This window comes from Sceloporus undulatus, chromosome 4 (assembly GCF_019175285.1).
Source record: "Sceloporus undulatus isolate JIND9_A2432 ecotype Alabama chromosome 4, SceUnd_v1.1, whole genome shotgun sequence".
NCBI lineage: Eukaryota > Metazoa > Chordata > Lepidosauria > Squamata > Phrynosomatidae > Sceloporus > Sceloporus undulatus.
The window spans coordinates 27,482,148-27,504,704 of NC_056525.1; the positions used below are offsets into that span (position 1 = coordinate 27,482,148).

The 22,557-nt window shown below is 39.7% G+C and overlaps 1 protein-coding gene across 4 annotated transcripts in view; it reads left to right on the plus strand.

The window, feature by feature from the left end:
* Positions 1-22,557, plus strand: part of B4GALT5 (beta-1,4-galactosyltransferase 5) — a 67,572-nt gene that overhangs the window by 34,238 nt on the left and 10,777 nt on the right. For all 4 annotated transcript variants that reach the window (XR_006103467.1, XM_042462699.1, XM_042462700.1 and 1 more), the window contains exons 2-6: positions 10,693-10,827; positions 15,569-15,682; positions 16,901-17,025; positions 19,142-19,258; positions 22,301-22,488. Coding sequence is in view for 3 of the 4 variants with exons in the window: in XM_042462699.1 (XP_042318633.1) it covers positions 10,693-10,827; positions 15,569-15,682; positions 16,901-17,025; positions 19,142-19,258; positions 22,301-22,488 (679 nt within the window). In the remaining variant the exon portion in view is untranslated. The remainder of the gene's footprint in view (positions 1-10,692; positions 10,828-15,568; positions 15,683-16,900; positions 17,026-19,141; positions 19,259-22,300; positions 22,489-22,557) is intronic.

Below are 22,557 nucleotides of genomic sequence, written 5' to 3' on the forward strand. Positions count from 1 at the left end.
CATCACATAATATTCCCATAATATGCTAGTCTCCCATTTGTGTGATTCATAGAGACTTTGAAGAAGAACAGGTTGTGGTTCTTGGAGCGGTCATCTGTAAACTCATCCCCCCTCTGGTTTCCTAGTCTCCTTAACTCGTTGGCTGCTGCTATTTCTTCCAAGGAACTGGGAGACTGAGCAGGAATCACACTGATCACACATACCTAGGAGGGAGGGGCTACTGCCAAAATACTTATTTCCTGGTTCTAGAAGGTTCCAAATAGAATAATAGAATTGGAAGAAGCTACACGGGCATCATGTCCAACCCCTTTCCATGCAGGAACTCACAGTCAAAGCACTCCTGACAGATGGCCATCCAGCTCTGTTTAAAAACCTCCAAAGAAGGAGACTTCACCACTCTCCAAGGAAATGTGTTCCACTTTCAAACAACTCTTACTGTCAGGAAGTTCCTTGTAATGTTGAAGTGGAATTTCTCTTCTTGTAGTTTGAATCCATTGTTCCGGGTCTATTTTCTGGAGCAGCAGAAAACAAGCTTGCTCTAGCCTCAATGTGACACCCCTTCTAATATTTAAACAGAGCTATCATCTCATCTCTTCTCCAGCTCCCTAAGTCTTTCCTCATAGGGTATGGTTTCTAGATCCTTCACCATTTTGGTTGTCTACCTTTGGAGATGCAAGAGAGTCATTTTATTCAAATGATGTGTTGTGAAGGCTCAGATTTCCCATTTGTGTGAATTCACAGATGACCACTCAGAAGAATCACAGTTCCAAGTCAACAGATTGTTGTTAGCTATGGTGTTACTGTCATGATCTTCCAAGAGATCCTCCACCAGTATCACACTCCACTACTGCTATTGTCCAGTATCTGTTGGGCACATTTAGTATGGCTGACATGGGAGATCCTACCAGCAGCACTACTAATGTCAGCTTTTCCTCTTGCCTCACAGAAGCATGCAAGCTCACCTCTGTAGAAAGGTAGTGCCATGATGATGAGCTTGGCTGTATGCTGGGGTCATAACTGCATGTTCCAAAGCCGCCCAGAAGTTGGGCGATCACCCAGACATAAGTGGCTTCAAGATGCTCTGGAGGTGCAGTGCTTACACCCTGTCAGAGTATTTTGAAGCTGGCTTTGGGCTTCAGCAGGGCCAGGAAGGTCAGTTTTTTTCCGTCTGAAAAAGTAGTGGATCTTTTCAGTACCTTTTTGGACTGGCTTCAAGGCCAATTGGGGCCGCGGCATGTGGTTGCTAGAAACAGAAGTTGCTGAGTTATTTTCTTCAAGAGCTTTCAGGAATATATGTGGCAACATTCTTAAGTAAATCCTAATATTCCTCTGGAGGGAAGAGAGAAGTAAGGATTTCCCCTCTACTCTGCACATAAGCTCCTATCCATGTATTAAATAACTACTGAATGAGTGTCTCCTGCATCTAAGTGCTGTACAACTTTCCTAGCCTTTCACTAGTGCAAACCTTCACAAAAGCCAAACTGTGCCCCTTTGTCATTTTCTTGTGAGTGAAATCCATTTTGATTAATCATTTCTTTTTGATAGTTTTTCCCCCTCCCCATTCCCTTCAAATTTCTATTTTTGGTTTTGACTCATGTATATTGAAGATATTTTGAGCCACCACGCCCTTTCCTTGGATCAGCATCAGGTGGCTTATTTTTAATAGCATTGTGGTGAGTTCTTTCCTCTTATCTTCAGCAGAGAAGTCCTTGTACCCACACAGTCAGCCTTTTCACTATGAATGCTTGCACAACATTAGAAGCTAGATAATGTCTTCCGCTTTATAGTAATTAATTGAAACTTCCCATTTTTCTGTGCATTGCTGTTTATGTACAGTTTTTCACTTATCTCTTCAAGGCTGCTAATGAGGGGAGATTATTTTCTGGCAGGAAATAATCATTCACCACAATCATATGCTCCCCACCAGATCCAGAGTCCTTGAAGCATCTGTGATATTTAGTGACTTGCACAGTTACATGTAGACATGTTGTCTTACCTTGTTGCCTAGCCCTAAGTATGGTTTAGATTTTATATTAACTTGTTTATTTGGAGTTTTTGAAATGTCATCTAAATGATGCCTGTTTCAAAGAAGCAAAATTGTATGCAATTGTTAATAGATAGCTAATTTTACAGACTTCAGATTCTAAGGTGTCTAGAAGAAACTATCACTAAGTACAGTATACTACTCTTTCAGTACTATAGTTATAGCCTTTTCTGCATCAGTGTTTGTTATACAGCCCCCTTGGATCCGACAGTGGGAGAAAGGCAGGATATAAATCCTGGAAATAAATAAATATTGCTATACAGCTCTTGTGGTTAGCCTTTTGTTACATGCATAACTGCTAAGTGTAGGAATATCAAGTTGTTTTAAATTCATTAATAGAATATGGTGAATTTCTGGAATAACAGAATTTACCTTACAAGATAGCCATAGGCCCGTTACAGACGGGCGTAAAGTACATCCTGGGGATGTACTAGGGTTAGGGAAAGTGCGTGCCTTATGCACGCACCTAACTCTAGTACGTCCCCAGGACGTACAAAATGGCGGTGCCCGTTCCACATGGGGGCCGCCATTACGACGTCACGAACGTGCCACCTCCAAACGGGGCGGTGCGGACGTATAGAGAGCCCTTTCCATGGCGCTAGAAGGAGCTCCGAAACGGAGCTCCTTCTGTGATTTGCGTCGCTGGCGCAGCCTTTAAACAGCTGCGCCAGCGACACAAGGGAGAAAGAGGCCAAGCGGCCCCTTTCTTCTCCTCCCCACCGCCGTCGGGTGTCCTTGGGGCATGAAGCCCCAAGGATACCCCTTTCCAGGCCGCGGGGAAGCAGTGGCGGATCGGGGCCCCAGAGGCTGCTGTTCTGGAAGCTGAGGCCCCGATCCGGCGGGGAAAGGAGCGCCTACAGGCTGCCCCAAAGGGGCAGTCTGTAACGCTCCTTTGATTCACTTGTTGTGATGAAAGAATTTTTAAATATATATTTTTTAATTTTTTAAAATAAATCTTTATTATTTTAACATATATACAATGGTGCATATACCCCATTCCCTACTCCCCCCTCCCAACTCCTGCATGGCTTGAAAGAGTTTAGGATCAATATACTGTTTACAATTAATACCTAACATTCAATATGTGGGGTTTAATTACATTATTGACTTCATTGTACTCCGTATTCTCGTTAACTTTCTCAAGCAGGATTTCCCAACCCAAATTCCAAGCTTCTGCTTTCCTTTCTACAGTATATTTTAATCTTCTTTCTCTAATAATATCAAACAACAGGTTATCTGCCAAATACTTATCAACCTTGGTGAAGTTCCAATTTTTACTTTCATATAAGAATTTTTCTTATATGATAATTCAAGATTGCTGTAGTAACTCTGTGCTATTAAAGGTGTCCTGTGGATGCTTAGATATTGCATAGATATTGATTTCATGTGACTTGCAGAGAAAGAGGCTTCTGATTATTTCAGCATACCATCTACATGCTATATAAAAATGAAATATGTTATTCCTGTATCCTAAGTACATTTGAAATAGCTTCAGTCTGTGGATATGAAGACTTGCCATGTATGTTTGAAAATGGGGCAGGCCCTTCTTATCTACATTCAGCTGCTTACAGTCTAGTTCTTGGACTGCCTAAGCCACTACTTCCTACTTTGGATAATATCTTTGCACTTCAGATTTTTCCCATTCCACTACATGAGAAGCTTCTAAGAGATTTCAGGGACTAAACCAGGGAGTTCCCACCTACAAAAACATATTCTCTTGACACAGAGTTTCTTAGTAGACAATTAATGAATTCCCTGTGGTAGCCAGGAACACATCTCTGTGTGCAGCATGCCTGCTATATTTATTAGTAATGGATAATTTTGAGCAAATTGCTCCTCAAGCACCAGTTTATAAACTTCATTGTTTTGTTTTAGGTATAGAGCCTTGTTGACTCTTGTGGCAGTCTGATGGGAGTTGATGGGAGACAACTTGCTATCTGACTAATGAAAAGAAATAAATACCTTCTTCCTAGAATGACCCTCCAAAAGCATTGCATACTAAGATTAATAGATGGTCTATATTTTTTCACAAACCTGTATATTTATCAGGTGTCATTGTGAGGAAATGTGCGAGTGAGTGTGTGTGTGTCTTAGAGCTAACACTGTATTGCTACTGAGTAACCCAGCTCAGGTGTTAAAACTTATCCACACACTAAAATTGGATTAGAACATATGTCTCGCTTTGTTTTAATCCTCCAAGCTAGATAAATCCATTAATTTCTATAAAAATAATTGATAATCTCTTATGGCTGTAGATAATCTCATTAATTTGGAAAGCTATCAAATTTAATTCTAATATAATACTTCTGTTCCGTTTGGATGTTATCCATACAGATTGTTCCAGTGACTGCTTTTGAACTAACTGCCGCAAAACAGACATGTGCTTTTGCCTTGTCTCCCTATTGTGCAAGTATTACATGTTCCTTTTTTGAAGATTGTCAAAGTTGTTCTCTAATGAGTGATGCAGTCAACTCATATACTCGCTGTAATAAGAATAAAAGTCATGTGTTCTTGGCTCCTTGATGTGATAACTAAGGGCTGAAGCACACGGCCCGGAAGGAGCAGTCCCCGGCAGTGATCACTCCAGACCACAGCAACCAGACGGCCCGCCCCTGAAGTGGTGATTGGGCCACTGGCAGGAGCAGATTAAATCCATTTCTTTGGTGGCAACTTCAAGCCACCTCAGGTGGCTTTGGAGCGGCTTCCGGCTGCTTCAGGGGCATGCATTATCTAAGCTCCATGCCCCCGAAAAGGCCGGAAGCTGCATTTTAGCCTGTCTGTTTCAGGCCTATGTTATTAAGTTTCACTTTGCAAGGTTGGTTCCCTGATGGGAAGTCCACATTTTTATTTTGAGAACTAGTTTTGGGAACTAGAACATAACATATTTTTACATGCCTGAGCTTTTGACAGTGAGAGTAGAAATACCTTCTAGATAGGTTAACATTTTGCTATCTACCTACCTATCATTTCATTTAACACTGGTAACTTGAAACAAAAACAGATCTGTCACATTAACCTTCCTTAGTAAGATACGCTCCTCCAGAGACCCCTGCCAATATTGTGAGGCAGGTGATTTCTGAAGGGACAAATTTTTCAGCTGTAATATCCCAGCCATCAGATTTCCTTCCCAGGAAATCTTTACTAATGTCTACAGTACAGTATCATCTTTTAAGAATATTTTATTTCATGAATCCTTTTAAGTTGTTGGTGCTTTAGTCTTTGCTGCCTTTTCCTTTTGGCTGCAGCTGTTAATTATTGCTTTATTATTAAATGCTATTTTGTGAACTATCCTGAAAAGTTTCAACTGGCATGTCAGTCTATAATTTTCCCTTGTAAGTCAGCTTTCTTTCATCTATGAAAAATATTTTCTTATGTGAAGAATATTTTCTTAATTAGTTGCTTAGAGGTGATTTTCATTCACCACAGGAGACCATGCAAATAAATAGGTCTTACTTTTAATATTTGTAAGCCACTCTGACAGGTTTTTTCAGCTAAAGAGTAGATGAAATGATGAAAATAAATAAATAAATGCAGACTTGGAATTAAGCCATAAATTTAAATTGCCTCTAATAGCTTGGCTTCAAGCATGGACTACAGAATATTGACACTTGCTAGTATTCAAAGAGACATAAGCACAATGGAGCCCCTCTACTTTCATCCAAAAAGCCTCTCTTTCAGGCTCAGGAACATCTGGGGCCTTGTGCCACAGTATGGAGGGACATCATCAGTTCTGCTGTGACCAGATGTTGAAATCCTTTCCAACTACACTTGGGGCTCTATGAATTTGAGCCTTTAAAATGAGGTAAATTTTAGGCCTTCTTGAAACTGTAGTTTCCTGGGAACTGTAGTTTATTGTGGCACCAAAGGTCTCTGACAGAGAAGGCTAGATTTCTCACAAAACCACAGTTCCCAGAATTCCCTAGCATAGATCCATGGCAGTTAAAGCGGTCTCTACAGTATGTTTTAGACCAAACGTTCCAGACACATTTCAGCCAACTCATAGGGAACACACTTTTGCCCACATTCTATTTAGGATATCAATCAATTTTTATCTGCATGGCTGTTTTTTGAAGAAGACCTAACATTTATCTCATTTTGTGTTTCAGACCTCTGTTAAATTATTTTAAACTTGGCAATAAAATAAAGATTGATACTATAAAGCAATACTAATTTTGTTTTTGTTTTTGGGTGGACCCAGTTTTTTAATACTTCACTTGTCCTCTGCATTTTTTTCTATTTGGCAGATTACTCCTCTTACAGATTTATCATGGGATTCATAGTTAATTGTACTTGAACATACTTGATCACTTTCTGACTAAGCCAGGTCTTATGATCCCCAAACTTTGCCCTCTAACTCAATCTTTCTAACTTGGCATTTATAAGGAAAAAAGTTTTTATTTACTCAATACTATGGGATTTTGTTTGTTTGTTTGTTTGTTTGAGCTCAGGTGAGGTTATAAATATAACACAACACAGAACCATTTGATTAATTAATTAAGTGAAAATGCCATTGCGGTAGAAGTGGCATGGTAGAGTTTGTTCCTTTAAAATACAGTAAACAAATAATTCATACTATTAAAACTGCCTATAATCTGCTTAATTGGGATACTTTCTCTCTCACTTCCATTAAGCTGTTTTAATTGGATTTTGTTTGCTTCAAAATCCTTTTGTATCTATGATTGTGTATTTTTTGTTGCTAGAGAGCAACTATGAGGCTTGGTGTGCATTAACAATATACTTTAAGGCAATGATTTACTTGATTTACCTATTGTTGCAGTATGTGTTATGATAGAAGTCACCTCTTCCCCCTCTTGATTTGCATGGTTCATCTTGGTAAGATCTAAAGTATTTTCATTGTACATATAATTTTATTAAATTTTCATCTCATCCATGGTAAAGCTGACAGGGATACAATTGAAATACATGAGAGAGACGTGGCAGGAGCCTGTAGGGAGTGTAGTGATGTTGGAGTCAGACAATGCCATTAGCCCTACCTGGCATTGTCAGCCTGCAAGGATGGTGGGGAGATGTAGATGGAAAGTATCTGGAAGATGTCAGGTTTCCTCTTATGCCTGAATTAAATGTGGAAATTACTTACTGTCAGGACTACAAAAATACTGATTCTCTGATTATGTAACATTCGAGTGATTGGTTGCTAGCACCTGAGATTTCAAAAGAACCCCCCCTTTCTCTCCCCCCCTTTTTTCTAAAGGAAGTGTTCAGAACTGACTTATATAGTCATGTATAAATTTGTGGAGGGACGTTTATTTCTGAGCTGCAGACCTTGATATTTTTATCATCTTCTGTCAAAATTGTACCTTCTACTAGAATGGAGTTTGCTTTTCACTGATAAAATATAAGTGACTGAACAGAGTGAACAAACTCTATGCTTGAGCACATGTGAAAAATTTCCAGTACGTACTACATAGTTACCCTCCTCCATGGCCTATGGCAAAGCCTCTTGTCTATTTTTCACAGTTGACCAGAGAGTATGATTATAAAGCATGTCCAGTTTATGTTTATGTTTTAGTGTCCCATAGAGCAAGAAGAATTTTTTTATTGGCCCTTCTTGGTAGCATCCACAGATAGGAGAGTAAGAGGGAAAGTGCCACTGTGTTAAAACCACACTAAAAAGGTTTTAAAAACCTTAAATTCATTACATTTATGTGGAAGAAGGAACATTTATTATCCTTAAGTTAGTTATAATTTAGTGTTTAAATTTACATTATAGTGCTATGCTAAAAAAAAACTACCCAGAATAAAGGTGAAAAATCCTATCCATTATTTTGCTCCTTCCCCCCAATCCCTTGTCCCTGTTGAGAGCATGGGAGAGAGAGAACTGCATGAAATTAGAATTCTCACTTGCCCAGTCATGCACTGAAAGGAGTTGAGTGAGAGTAAATTTAAATAAACAATACACAGAAAAGATGCAATAAGCAAGAGTTTCTTGGGTAAGAGGATAAGAGGTTGGGAGTAAGAAAGCACAGTGGATAATGTAAGTGTGTTTGCACATGTGTGCCATCAAGTTGCCTGTCAATCTGTATGACCCCATGGGTTTCTTTAGGCAAAGAATACTTAAAGGTGGTTTTGCCAGTTCCTTCCTCTGAAATATAGCCTAGCCTAGTTGTTGGTCTCCCATCCAAGTACTAACCAGGCCCTGCTTAGCTTCCAAGATTAGACAGGATCTGGTGCGGATATGCTCAATCCCAGTCTAGCACATACCTCTTCATCTGTTGTTTTTATATGTCCACTGTTTCCCTACCCCTCATTTTGTGGGCCATTTCCACACAGATCTGAGCACCATAGGCATCGTCTTCCTCTCTTATGTTCTTGTTGCTTTTGTGCTTTATGCACACAAAGCTGCTCCTTGTCACAGAGTGAAAAACCCTAGCGGCGATAGCAGAGGAGGGATGTAAAAGCTGTGTGTCGACAGTATAGCAAACAAAAACACTCTTGTATCCTTTTCTAGAAAATTGTCTCAAAATTAAATTTTTGTTTTGGGAGAGGAGGCTATTACATTCTGATTAAAAAAAAATTTTCTGGAGAAGAAGTAATTTCATACAAATATTTTGTTTTGAATCTCTACCAGTGACACTTATGTAACTCTCTGCCTGGTACATTCTTAGATAGCTTTCCCCTCTTGTCAAAGGCCTCTTTTGAATCCTGGAGAGTACAGTTGTCCCTCCATATTCACTAGGGTTAGGGGAACAAGACCCCCGTGAATATGGAAAAACCGCAAATAACAAAATCACCATGTTTTTCCCCAAGAGGACACCTCTCTAGGAATCTCTAGGTCCTCCAGTGCAACTCTGTGGTCAATGTCCAACATACACTGACCATAGAATGGCACTGGATTAGCTACAAATGCCTAGTAGAGTATTCTCTCTAGGAATCTCTAGGTCTTTCAGTGCAACTTTTAGTTAAAGTTGACCACAGAGTTGCACTGGAGGACCTAGACAGTCCTAGAGAGAACATATTAATGAAATCCGTGAATAATCAAAGCTGCAAATATCAAAGCCGCAAATATGGAGGGATGACTGTATTTGTCACATACCCTGGTGGTGCAGTGGTTAAATGCCTGTACTGCAGCCACTCACTCAAAACCATAAGGTTGCAAGTTCAATACCAGCAAAAGGGCTCAAGCTTGACTCAGGCTTGCATCCTTCTGAGGTCACTAAAATGAGTCCCCAGATTGTTGGGGGCAATTAGCTTACAGTTACACTGTTAGTTCAGTATGAAGCAGTATATAGATGAAGCTGCTTGTTTGGTAGTGAATTTTCTCTGTCAGTTCAATAAAAGATTGATCTGTTAATTACAACTCCAACTTGTAGCTAAGTACAAAAATGCTAGTGTACTACTTTCTAGGTTCTATGGGGCCACCTGTAATTGAATATTGCAAGCACGATCACAGTTTAAATCCCAATATATTTTATCAAAAGTACAACAAATTCTATATTAAATTTAACAAGCACTGTTGCAAAGGATGCAATTGAGCCCTGGTGGTGCAGTTGTTAAATGTTGGTAATGCAGCCACAATTCTGTGAATTCGATCCCAGGAGCTTCAATGTTGACTCAGCCTTCCATCCTTCTGTTGGTTGGTACAATCGGCAACTCTGGAGATCAGGGTTAGATTCTCTGCTTGGCCATAAAATCTGACTAGGAGACTCTGGGCGAGTCGCCCACTCTTAGCCCCAGAAAATCCCCTTAAGATGGCCATAAATCAGAAACAACTTGAAGGCATATCACAACAATAGTGTTAATTGGAAGTCACTCTACATCTTATGGGCGGTGGGGGTGTAGTTACAACTTGCTGCAAATGATTCTGTTTGGAAGTCACTCTGCAACAACATATAGGGGGAGTTACAGCTTGTTGTAAAGCAGGTGGAGCTCATGAATGGGACTAGGGTGTTAACCTTATTAATTACTATTTTTTGATTTTTTTTCTAAAGTCTAGATGTGAGCTGTGTAGTGCAGTGGTTCTCAGATGATGGGGCAGGACCCCCAGGGTGGTATGCAAGTTGCTTGGGGGGGCACGTGACTTGAGGCCTCTGATCCCTCCTTCACTTCTTCTCAAACCGTTTTATAGGTAAAATTTACCCATGTGCTGAATTAAATGTTGAATTTACTTAAAATCGTTGTAAATTAAATGATGCTATTACCTTATAAGATGTTAAAATATCTATACACATGAATGTGCGAATGAAAACATACTCACTAAAAAAACAAAATGTTTTTATTCATATGCTGTGTCAAGGCAACATCCACATGTATATGCGATGGTGAGTCCCAAGGGTAAAATGTTTGAGTAACACAACTGTAGTGGAATGTGAGGGCAATAGCCTAAAGTAGCTTGCCTAACCTTTATTCTTTCCGTCCAAGTGGGTGTATGTGTAGTAAAGCTAGGAACTTCCTGATATCAGCATGTGCCAGTCTTTGTTCCCAAGAATAACAGACTCTTAACACATTTTATGCATCATGTTTATTCACTCAATAGCTGATATCTGTTTGCTGCATTCTTCTGTATTCCCAGAAATTTGTTCTTTTTTAGCTGTTTACTATTTTTCCGGATACTTGAGTGTTAAACTTCAGGAAATGTTTTCTCATTCTACAGAAAACCTGTGACTAATCTAACTTTTCTTTTATTGCAGTGAACACCTACCTCTTCATGATGCAAGCTCAAGGCATCATGATACGTGAAAACATGAGAACAATAGGAGCTCAGGTTTATGAACAGGTGGTCCGCAGTGCCTATGCCAAGAGGAACAGCAGTGGGAATGACTCAGGTATATTTTATGAATCTTGATACCTATGGGATATAGGAAAGTTTGGCTCTGGGTGCGGGGGACTATGAAACACTAAGAGAGATTTTTCTTCATCTGGACATATCCATAGAAGTATAGAACTCCTTTCAGCTGCTGCAAAACACAATGAATGATATAGCAAGCTGCAGTATCTAGATTTCAGAAGGATTCATTGACTGGATAATGCTATTTGTAACGATACTTAAATCTCTAGTAATCTCCCTTTGAAAACAGAAGTCTGTAAAGCAGAATCTTCCTTTTAAAGGCTGTCTCCTCCCAGATAGTGCCCCCTCCCCATGTTCCTGGCACTGAAAGAATTTACACTGATGTCTGTTAATGCTAGCATGTGACACTGGGCCTTCAGATATCAAATGAACTGCTCTAAATCCTAAGAGACCCAGAATGGTGTAGTGGTTTGAGTGTTGTACTGGGACTTCAGGAAACTAGAATTTGAATGCCCATTCAGCCATGGAAACCCACTGGGTGACTTCAAGCAGTGGTACATGCCCCCCCATGAAATCATGCCAAGATAACCTTGTGATAGGGTCATTTTAAGTTGAAAATAACTTGAAAGCACACATCAACAACAAAAATGACAAATTGTACACCAAGCCATTGAAGACTGCTTATATCTTCATTTGTAAAAGATACATTGGACTTTCCCACTGGGAGATCTATGGAAATGCAGTTGCTGAACTTCAGTATGCACATCTCGCTTAAAAATTAAATCCGTGCAAGAAAAATCTAGAAACAGTCTCGATATGCCATCTCTCCCGAACTGATGCATATGCCATTTTGTAGTTATATTAGCAACCTGCTGCACAGTGATTTTTGTTTGCTGAAAACATGATTAACCCTCTTTGGTCTTAAATAGCTAACTTGTTGATACTGACAACTCTGTGATCTGGTTTCTTTATGATTAATATTGCATCTGAGAGTATGAACTAGCAAACCATCCTGAATATGTCTAAGCAACTTGAGGGCACACACAACTTGAAGGTGCACATGCACACACAGAGAACAGCAAGTGTTGTGTTTCAAATATTGCTCATCTGTGTTAGGGAAATGGCCTGCTGAGAAGGGTATGTGCTGCTTGCCACTTTTAGGGCTTCTCATATTTTCAGGAGAATAACTACTATCATACAGTGAACCCTCTATGTCCATAGATTCAACCATCCGCGGGTTGAATTTTTTTTTTTTTAAAGGAAGGAAACCTCAATTTTACCATTTTATATAAAGGACATCATTTTATTACGATTTAGTGGAACTTGACTATCCACAGATTTTGGTATCCATGTGGGGTCCTGGAAATAAACCCTAGCAGCTGCCAGAAGCCTACTCATTGAGAATATAAATACACTTTGTAATTACAGTGTAACTTTGTAATTTCTGAGCTACTGAAAAGGAGAAACAAGACTCCTAACATATACAGTGGTACCCCAGGTTACGAATTTAATTCGTTCCGCCGCCGCGTTCGTAACCCGAAAATCTTCGTAAGCCGAAAAAGCCATAGGCGCTAATAGCGAAAGCCGCGATTTCGTGCGAAAAAGCGCCGAAAAGCACCAAAAATTTTTTCGTAACCCGAAATAACCTTCGTAACCCGGAACAGTTTTTTTCAATGGATTTTTTTCGTAACCCGGAAATTTCGTAAGGCGGCGCATTCGTAACCCGGGGTACCACTGTATTTGCAAATTGTGTCATTAATCTCTCAGTCCAAAAGTGTGCAGAGTCCCCAAAAGGCTTCTATTATTATTATTATTATTATTATTATTATTATTATTATTATTAATAACCTTTATTTATGAAACGCTGTATATTTACACAGTGCTGTACATGCAATCTTTTTAGTTAGACGGATCCCTGCTCTCAGGCTTACAATCTAAAAAGACATGACACAGAAGGAGAAGGGAGTGGTGGAGGGAAAGGGTAAGAGGTCCAGCAGTTCCTCTCTACCTCCGAGGCCTGGACCAAGGCAGATCCAAATATGGCAGAATTTACATATGTATTCTAGAAGGCATGCAGGCATTTTTATTTCTATTTGTTTAAAGTAAAAATAAATAAATAGAGAAGGGCAGATGAAAGGGCATGGCCGTCTGAGGTTCTACAGAAGATGGTCTAGATTCCATGACCTGCAAAATGCCTACCTTAATCCAATTACTCGGGATAAAATAGTGCTACCAGTTTCTTTCTCCCTTCCCTGTTTGGAATACTTGAAATATGGGCTGTAAAGGAAGATTGGAAGCAATGGGAGGAACACTACGGGGACTGTTTACACAAGATCACTCCCATTTCTCCAGTACCAAGCTCCATTTGTGTATTCAGAAGAATACCTGTGGTCAATTAAATAACCAATCTCAATTTGAATAGAATGCTTATAGTTTGTTTAATTTCTGTAGGAGAACCATAATCCATAAATGCTATGAATAGGAATGATAGTTTTGTACTTCCTGTCATTGCTGCTTGAGTATACTGAACCCTTTAGTTGATCAACATACTTTCACTGAAACTGTCCTTTCTCGGTTTTGTTACACAACTCTGAGTCATCATTGATTGCAAAATCCACTTGTTCTCACTTGTTCAGTATAACCTAACAATAATGTTACTTAATTTTTTTCTTAACTACCACATCCAGGAAGAGGAAATCCTAATAATTTCCTGATCTGGAACTTAAATTTCCATATGCGGAGATGAGGGGAAGGCTGCAGTGGCCTTTAAATCTCCCACAGTTTTTCAGATTACACAACCAGCCCAGTCCTCTGGAAACTCTTAATTGTCTAATTTTTCCTAATGCTATTTTTAGATTTGAAGATGAAGCTATGAAATATGGCATACAGGATAACAGTAGCATAAGCTGTTGTCAGTGGAGGATTTTTTTCTTTCTGGTTTGTCTGTTCTTGCTGCTAGGATATACCAATTATGCTGCATTTTGGAATACATTTATCATTATGCAGCATTTGAACCACATTCCCTGCAGTGTTTTGGATCCCTCTTTCACAAAAAATACAAATAAGCTTTTGGGCAGGCTGTGTTTGCTGGCTGCATGGTAAGAGGCCCACGTGTTGCTCCTCCCCGCTTTGACTGCACGCGGCAACAAACTTTCAGGCAAGTTGCAGCAAAACAGAAACTTTTAATAGTAACTTCCCAACAACCAAACAACAACCACCCGGGTGTCTCTGAGACCTTCGGGTTAAACTATAGGCCCCTTCTGGGCTGTATCCTCTGGCGTCTTCGCCCCTTGCTTGCCTCTGTGCAGAGGGTCGTCCCCTGCAGTGCTTCTCCAGGGGTTCTAGGTCCGCTTTCTCCCTGTCCCTGGGTTCTGGGCCTGTTTGCCACTGTTCCCCTTTGGGGTCCCACCACTCGCCCTCCAAAGAGTCTTTCTTTCCTTGGGCCCACTCCTCCGCCCCTATAAAGGGAAATTCCCCTTCTTCTCAAGGGTCCCGCAGGCGAACCTCCTCGTGGGGCCCTCTCCGCCGCCCGCCCGACCTTGTCTGCAGCACCGCCGGTGCTCCGTCCCTCACTAGACTCCTCTTCACCTCTCCTATCCCTTCTCCGACCGCGACTCCCCGACCTCCTCTTCCGCCACGTTCCCTCCTTCCCGGGTGCTTCTCTTCTTATACCCCTTGGCTCCTCCTTTCTTCCTCCTTCTGACTCCACCTCTTGCCCCTCCTCCCACCTGGTCCTCTTTAGCCCACTCAGCTCTCTCCCTTAAGGGTACCTCCTCACTACAAAGTTAAAAATCCATAATAGAATCTTAATATTTATTTTAAAAGGATATGAATGGAGAAGCTTAATGGCAAGTACAAGGAACATGTGGCCTACTAGACATTGTTGTACTGTCACTCTCAGCCTATAAAGAAAAATGTATATAGCAGGAGATGATGACACAGTTTGTCCAAAGAAACAATGGAGCTTTCATATTACATATTTAAGAAATTCTCATAATTGAGTCTAAGATCTGCCATGCTCTATTCTTCATCTTTTCTACAGCATGAGTTCCAGGAAGAGAACTTTAAGTAAGCTTTATTGGAGTTATTAGAAAAGTTACTACAAAACTGCTAACTCATCTCACTCAAAGCAGTAATAGAGTGTCTTATTATGAAATTCCAACTGAATAGCCTCTTAGATACTAAATAGAAAACTCAGGGCTAAATCCAGTTGTTTCAACTAATATAGGTCCATTTAATGTATGGGATTGGTTAGTCACTCATTATGTAAGCCTCATTGATTCAGTAGGCTTACTTTAGTAGATGCTGATAGTTGGTTTTAGTCTGTTTATTTATTTTGGTATTTTAGAAGAGACTTCCCTTTATAATTCTTTCAGATTTAAAGGCTTTATTGAAAAAATGATTAAGAAATATTCCTTTTTCAGATTTTTTGGTAGCAGTGTCCTCCTTTATAATACCAGGAAATACTGCTAGTTTCTTAAGAGTTCACAATTTATCCTTAAAATAAAAAAATGCTTCAAAACAATTATTTTCTCTTACTGATTCTTGTTTTAGTACACAACTCAAGATTGGACCTATATCTGTTGTATTCTTTGGCAGGAATGTGTTAATCAGTTACAGTAACTAGCAGTAAGGGTGAAATGTTTTAGAATGCTTGTTTGTGCACTATAGATATGAAGTATGCTAAATGTGGTGGTTGGCAGTAACTGTTGCAAATGGGGGGGAAACCCTGCAAAATCTATAGCCTGAGATGCATTCTTCGTTTCTCTGTCTGTCAGATTATCCTCTTGATTTGAACCACAATGAAACCTTTCTGCAAACCACAACTTTTCTTCCTGAAGATTTTACCTACTTTCCAAACCATACGTGTCCTGAAAGACTCCCTTCTATGAGTGAGTACTGTTGTGATATGATACTCTAAACTTCACTTTTTTATGAGGCAGGTACACCAATTTCTGTGTAAGTTTGCACCTGTACACAATCTTGAATTTCTGGATAGGTGACTTGCAGGAATATATGATGTAAAATGTGGGACATGCACCAATCAAAGTTTCAGTACTCAGACACTAATAATTTTAATAGCACATAACAGTTTCCAGCTGAATCCAATGCCATTTGAATTTAAAGTGTTTAGCTTGGCTCATGCTCTTAATATGACGAGAGACCATTCCACAGACATATTAAAACACTATAAAAAAGCTGTTGAAAGCATTTTTTACTTTGTGTGTTAAAAAATATTTAAGAGGGATGAAGAAGAATCTTGCAGATAGTTCTTGTTCTCAAAACTTTAAAAGCAGTTTGTGACCATCAGGAATGCCTCAGTGTTTGACTTTGACACATGACTACTCTCAGCTTACTATAGTAGATATCATTATGGAACATGAAAAAGAACAGGTGCTTATATTAATATGTAGAATTACAAACATCCATAGCCAGTGCAAACTACTGTTCATAGATTCCCACTAAAACATTGCTGTCAGGTGGAAAGCAGCTGCATTCTTCCCACTCTGAAGCTTTGTGACATTGACATCCTTCTGAAATTATTAATTACCTCATTGAGCTTATTGTATTATCACATTATGACTCTTCATATTTCATAGTCCCTTGGCTACCAGTGGTGAATAGCAATTGCCCCTTGAGAAAAAAATACAGTATAGTTATATGTGAATTGTTTATGTATTTTTTTTACTGCCCAGCAGGTGCCATGTTAACCTGGTGGTCTGACTGACAATCTGTCATGTATTTTGAATCAGGGGACCCTTTGCCACTCCTTGGGAGATTACATAGGATCTCAAACAACAGGCAAAGTCCAGTATTTGGACCTTTGAAGCCACATATCCTTGTTCAAAGAGAAGTGGGAAGCTAATTCTCCAAGGATCATTTGCAAGCCCTTGGAGCCATATCATAGTTTATAATATATGTTAATTCATTGACTCTCCATATGGCTCTGTAACAGAGGAGTGTAGAGATACTGGAAATTAGTAGCAACTCCCACATTAAAGAATGTAAGAGTTAAAATAACCTGCAATATAATGTAGTCATTCAGTTAAAGAATTTGTAAAATACATATTTTCAGAGTCTACACCTTTTCATTTTCTTTGGTTATGCAGAGGGCCCTATTGATGTAAATATGAGTGAAATCAGTATGGAAGAGATCCACCAGCTCTTCTCTCAAGATCCTACAATCAAACTAGGAGGCCACTGGAAACCTAAAGACTGTTTGCCCCGTTGGAAGGTAAGCTGAAATGAGAGAGCTATATGGTTGTTAATAACCATAAGCCCCTAAGCTCTGGAACTCGATCCCCGACGAGCTCTGCTTGACCCCCTCCCTAGCCCAATTTAAAAAAGGGCTGAAAACGTATCTTTTCAAACAGGCATACCCCCAATAGCCCTGTTGTGATCCCTCTCCCCCTCATCGTTGTTACAATTGCTGCTAGCTTGGAATTGTTATTGTTGTTCTTGTTTTATATAATGTTTTATATAATGTAATTGTAAATTTCTGACAATGTTTTTATTGTAAATTGTATGTTGTTGGATTGCAAAATCCACCATTGTAACCCGCCTTGATCTTTGGAAAGGCGGGCTAGAAATAAAGCATTTATTTATTATTATTATTATTATTATTATAACAATATAAGAAAAATCATGAGCTTACATAGATCTGTAATATATGTTTTTGCATACCGCTGTCTGAAAGCTGGCTTTATTTTTAGCTGCTTAGTATTTGTATTGACAGGGTTTAGACAGTTCAGAGACTGACTTCAGCTGACTGAGAGCTTTTACAGACCAGCACTTTGTGCTGGCCTGCAGGTGAACTAGGGCTGACCTAGGGAGGAGTGTGCACATGCTCTGAGCCCTAGTTCCGCCACCTGGGCACCATCTTGGGACGCTACCCATCATGGTAAGCATGCCAATGGCATCCCTTTGGGGATGCAAAAAGAACCCACCAGGAAGCAGCTTCTTTTCCATCGTTCCGGAGGCTACGGCGTCTGGTTGCCACAGCCTCCATCTGGGGCAAAAAGGGGTGGTGTTGAGCCGCCATCTGTCAAGCCTCTGAAGGACTAATATTTTGTGGACCACAAGTAACACCTAACTTTGTTATTGCTGTTGTATGCCTTTCCAACTCACGGCGACCCTAGCATGCGGTTTTCTTGGCAAGATTTGTTCAGAGGAGTTTTACTTAACTAGAAGCATTGACAGATCCATTAATCAACAACTCAAGGGTATGTGGTTATTGCCGTCTGGCAAAGAAGGTGTCTGATACCACACAGAACTGGTTTTATTTCCACTGTAGATTTGAAAGTAAACAACAGCATAAATCCCTCTGAGTGGCAGGACTGCCTCCCACTGTTCCCCCCCCCCCCCCCCCCCCCACACTCTACAAGTTAGTGAAGACATACGTCTCTCCAAGCCCTCTGCTGAGGGAGCAATTTGGTACCCACAAGAAGTAAATATCTGGCTAGTAAGCCAAGTCAGAATTTGTAAATCTCCCTGTGAGTTTACTTTCAGATGCTTCTAGGCATCCAGTTAGTCTGAATGTTTCAGCTGTCATACTTTCCATGGTCTTCCTCCTCTTGGAGCTCCCCTTCCAATATACTGATTATGTGCCCCAATGAGTGAATAAGACTTACATTAAGAAAACAAATGGAAATTTATGGCAGCAATAGCGTAAAAACCCTTAGTTTATGGGGTAGAAACTTAGATATTAATAATTCAGACCAGAAACAGCTGACAAACTTTAGGATATTCTAGTAAATCATCTAGTAAAGGCTATATGATACGCCTCTCTAGCCTTCCATTTTTACATATTTGCATACTGAGAGCCTAAGGAATGGTCCATATTAAGCCATTCCTCAGGTAATGTGAATTGCATAGGCTCGCTTTCTGGTCTGTGGGTAGGTAGTTTTGGGGCTGTGTGTTCTTTTTTAGCTGCCCTTAGTCCCATCCTGGGAGAAAGACAGGATATTAAATTAAAAAAAAATAAAGTGCAGGGATTGAATATATTGAACCCAGTCTGCTCCCTGGCATTTGAAATGTCTGTCCATGTCCATAGAGTCTAAAATCCTTATTTAGAAGAACTTTTTTTTATAACTGAACGTTGAATTGCAGCAGGTTTTTAAAATTTTAAAACAGCACTTAATGAATCCTTAGACTACTTTCCTAAGAGATGAACAGAGGATGTTTATAAATCAAGTAGGTGCCCATTCATATGAATCTTAATCTAGAATATCATATTGATGGATATTTCATGTCCTTGGGATATTATTGGCAGTTTGTCAATTCTTGATGCTTAGGTTGTTTAGGATGCTTCCAAGATACAAGAAGAGCTAATAGCAATTCCTTTTTTCTAGGTGGCAATCCTTATTCCATTCCGTAATCGTTACGAACATCTGCCAGTACTCTTTAGACATCTTATTCCAATGTTACAACAACAGCGTTTACAATTTGCATTTTATGTTATTGAACAAGTAAGTGAGTTTGTGTGTATCTTTTTCTTTCTGGACAGGTTTTGTAAGAGGGACTGTTAACTGCATTTTGCACAGATTCTTGCAGAACAGAGGAGCACTGGTGGCGCAGTGGTTAAATGCCTGTACTGCAGCCACTCACTCAAAACCATAAGGTTGCCAATTCAATACCAGCAAAAGGGCTGAAGCTTAACTCAGGTTTGCATCCTTCTGAGGTCACTAAAATGAGTACCCTGCTTGTTGGGGGCAATTCGCTTACACTTGTAAACTGCTTAGACACTGCTAGTTCAGTATGAAGCGGTATATAAATGAAGCTGTTTTTTGTTTGTTTTTAAAGCCTCAAAGTATGTCCAGAGAGTGGCTGCAGTTAATAGTTGCCAAACTGTATACCAGTTGAGCCTTCCAAAGCTGATCCCTATGGGCAAAACACACTGCAGAATTAACCCAGTTTGAGGCCGCTTTAACTGCGGTGGCTCAGTGCTAGGCAATTTTGGGAACTGAGGTTTTTGTTTCACTATAGGTCTTTGACAGAGAAGGCTAAATTTCTCATAAAACTACAGTTCCCAGAATTCCCTAGCATTGAGCCAGGGCAGTTAAAGTGGGGTCAAACTGGATTATATTTGCAGTGTGTTTTGGCCTTTAGACAGTGTTCTGTTCCTGTGACTGGCATTTGGAATTCCACTACTACTGTTAAGTATGTAGGAGAGTGCATTTAATATTTTAGTGTGTCTAAGGTGGTTATTCTTTAATCAGTCCAATAAATTTTGCAGAAGCTGAAGAGGAAAGAGGTTTTGCGTTTTGAAATGTGGCTTCATGCAGTCTCTCTAAAGATGTAACACTGAATGTGGCTTGTTTTGAGATGTTACATTTCTGCCTTGGTAAAGCTGTTGTAATCATCCGTAGGTTTCTACTGAGGTTGCCCATTGTTATGCATGTACTGTTACTATTGAAGTGGGCTCTTCATGTTTAATAGGTATGTAGCAGGGAAATATTGAATGACTGCAACTTTGTAGTCCAGTAACTGGAGAAACTGCATTCAACTAATTTCTCTTTGTTCTGCTTCTGTTAAAGACACCTATGCACACTTTAGGGCTAGGCATGGGCACAGAAAGTGCAGTGAAACACTCTGTGTTTCTGCAACAAGTGCACTTTATTAGACAAGGGGAAAGAGGGGAAAAGCTTCCTCAGAGATGTGTTATAATTCAGAAGTGATAGACCAACTTAAATAACGTGTTATAGTTCTGACACATACTCAGGGACATCCACTAAAGCTATGAGGTGAACACAGGGTTAGGAAGTCCCCTTTGCATATCCATGTGTACTTCCATAATATATTCATGATTGTGCAAGTCTTCTAATGCTTTACAGCCTGCAGGCTGCGGGAAAGTGACCAGGCTACAAACTCAAACTGGTTGATCTATTTAGTGTTGGGCAGATGGGATCTTGGAGAGGCATAACCTGTTCAAGCAGTGTTGCAAGTAAAACAAAATTGCTTTAAATTCATGGAGCCCTGCAAAGTCTTTTCTGAAATTCTAAGCATTTATTTGCAGTGACATAGTAGAACTTTACACATCCCTAGCTACTTAATTATTTTTTAAAACAATGTATATTTATTTGAAACCTATAAAACTACTATTGTGCTAGGTTTGCCTGAAGCATAGCTGTAGATATTACTTGTCAGACTGCCAAATTGCATATTAATTTTTTAAATATTAATTTGCAAGAATGCTCAAGAATTTGAGGTATAAATCTTCACAAGCATGTGCTACCTAAAATGCTCTAACTGGATCTACCCAGGATTGAACCTGGAACCTTCTAAATATAAAGTATATACTTTCCCACTTAGTTTTGGTCTTCCCCCACTGTTGATCATAGTTTAGTAGTACATAACATTATTTGTGAGCCATAGGAGCATTATGTTTAGCCTTGGACTGACTGGGAAATCTCTTTCAGCTGTGTTCAGTTCCTCTTAAAACAGATTATACTAGGCTAGATGGACTGATAATCTACGACAATTTTGTATGCCCATCGTGGGCATAAAAAGCATAATTTTGGATGTGGCACTCTTTCAGGAGAGTCACTATTTTAATAATTTATTTGTGTTTCCCCACCTCTCCCAATGGATCAAAGCAGGGTTACAGGCTAGTAAAATGGAAATACATACAACAGTCTTATAAAACACTAAACAGTAAAATGTAACATCAATAATTTATCAAACCATCAGACATCTAGGGGCAAGGGCAGAATATTGTTGTCAGATAGGACATATCAATTATCACTCATCGGGGGGGAAAGCTTGGTGAAAGAGCACGGTTTTAAGTCTCTTTTAAAATGTTTCCAAGGGGGTAAGGCAGAGCTCGTCAGGAAGGCTGTTCCACAACCTCGGGGCCATTATCGTGAAGGCCTTTTGAGATGAGGAGACATATTTGGAAGATGGTGTTTCCAATAGATTCTTGCCAGATGCAAGGCAGATCATATGGGGAGATGCGGTCCCTCAAGTAACTTGGGCCCAAGCCATGTAGGGCTTTATAGGTAATAACCAACACCTTGTACTGTGCCCGGAAGCGAATGAGCAGCCAGTGAAGATCTTTCAACTTAGGTGTTATATGGTCGAACCTAGATGTACCGGTGACCAATCTGGCTGCCATATTTTGTACTAACTGAAGCTTCCGGACTTGGTACAAGGGTAGCCCCATGTAGAGCGCATTACAGAAATCTAGCTACATTACAGAAATCTAGCTACATTTCTGTAGCCTTTTTGGTTCTAGCAGTCAGGCTTTACTCCAGTTGCCATCATGGTACTTTTCATGTGGTCCTGATCTGCTTGGCCTGTCAAAAAATAATGAACAATGCCAGAAGTCTAGTAAAAAGAGGAGTTTGATTTGAAAAGTCTTTCAGTCTTTGAAAAAAACTACCATGGTATAAGGGGAATGCATATACATTCTCTTCCATTGCAAATATCTGAAGGCAACATAAAATATATTAGAGGTAGATTACCTTACAAATAAGTTTGAATGTAATTGCTATGCTGGAATTTTTTTGCAGGCTGGTAACCAACCTTTTAACCGTGCCATGCTCTTCAATGTTGGTTTTCGGGAAGCAATGAAGGATTTGGACTGGGATTGTGTGATCTTTCATGATGTGGACCATATACCTGAAAATGACCGTAACTATTATGGATGTGGGCAGATGCCAAGACATTTTGCAGCAAAGCTGGATAAATATATGTATCTGTAAGTACCTTCAGTCACCTGTTCACAAAATTAAGAAATCTTTTTTCATTCTTTTTTTAAGTACAGAGA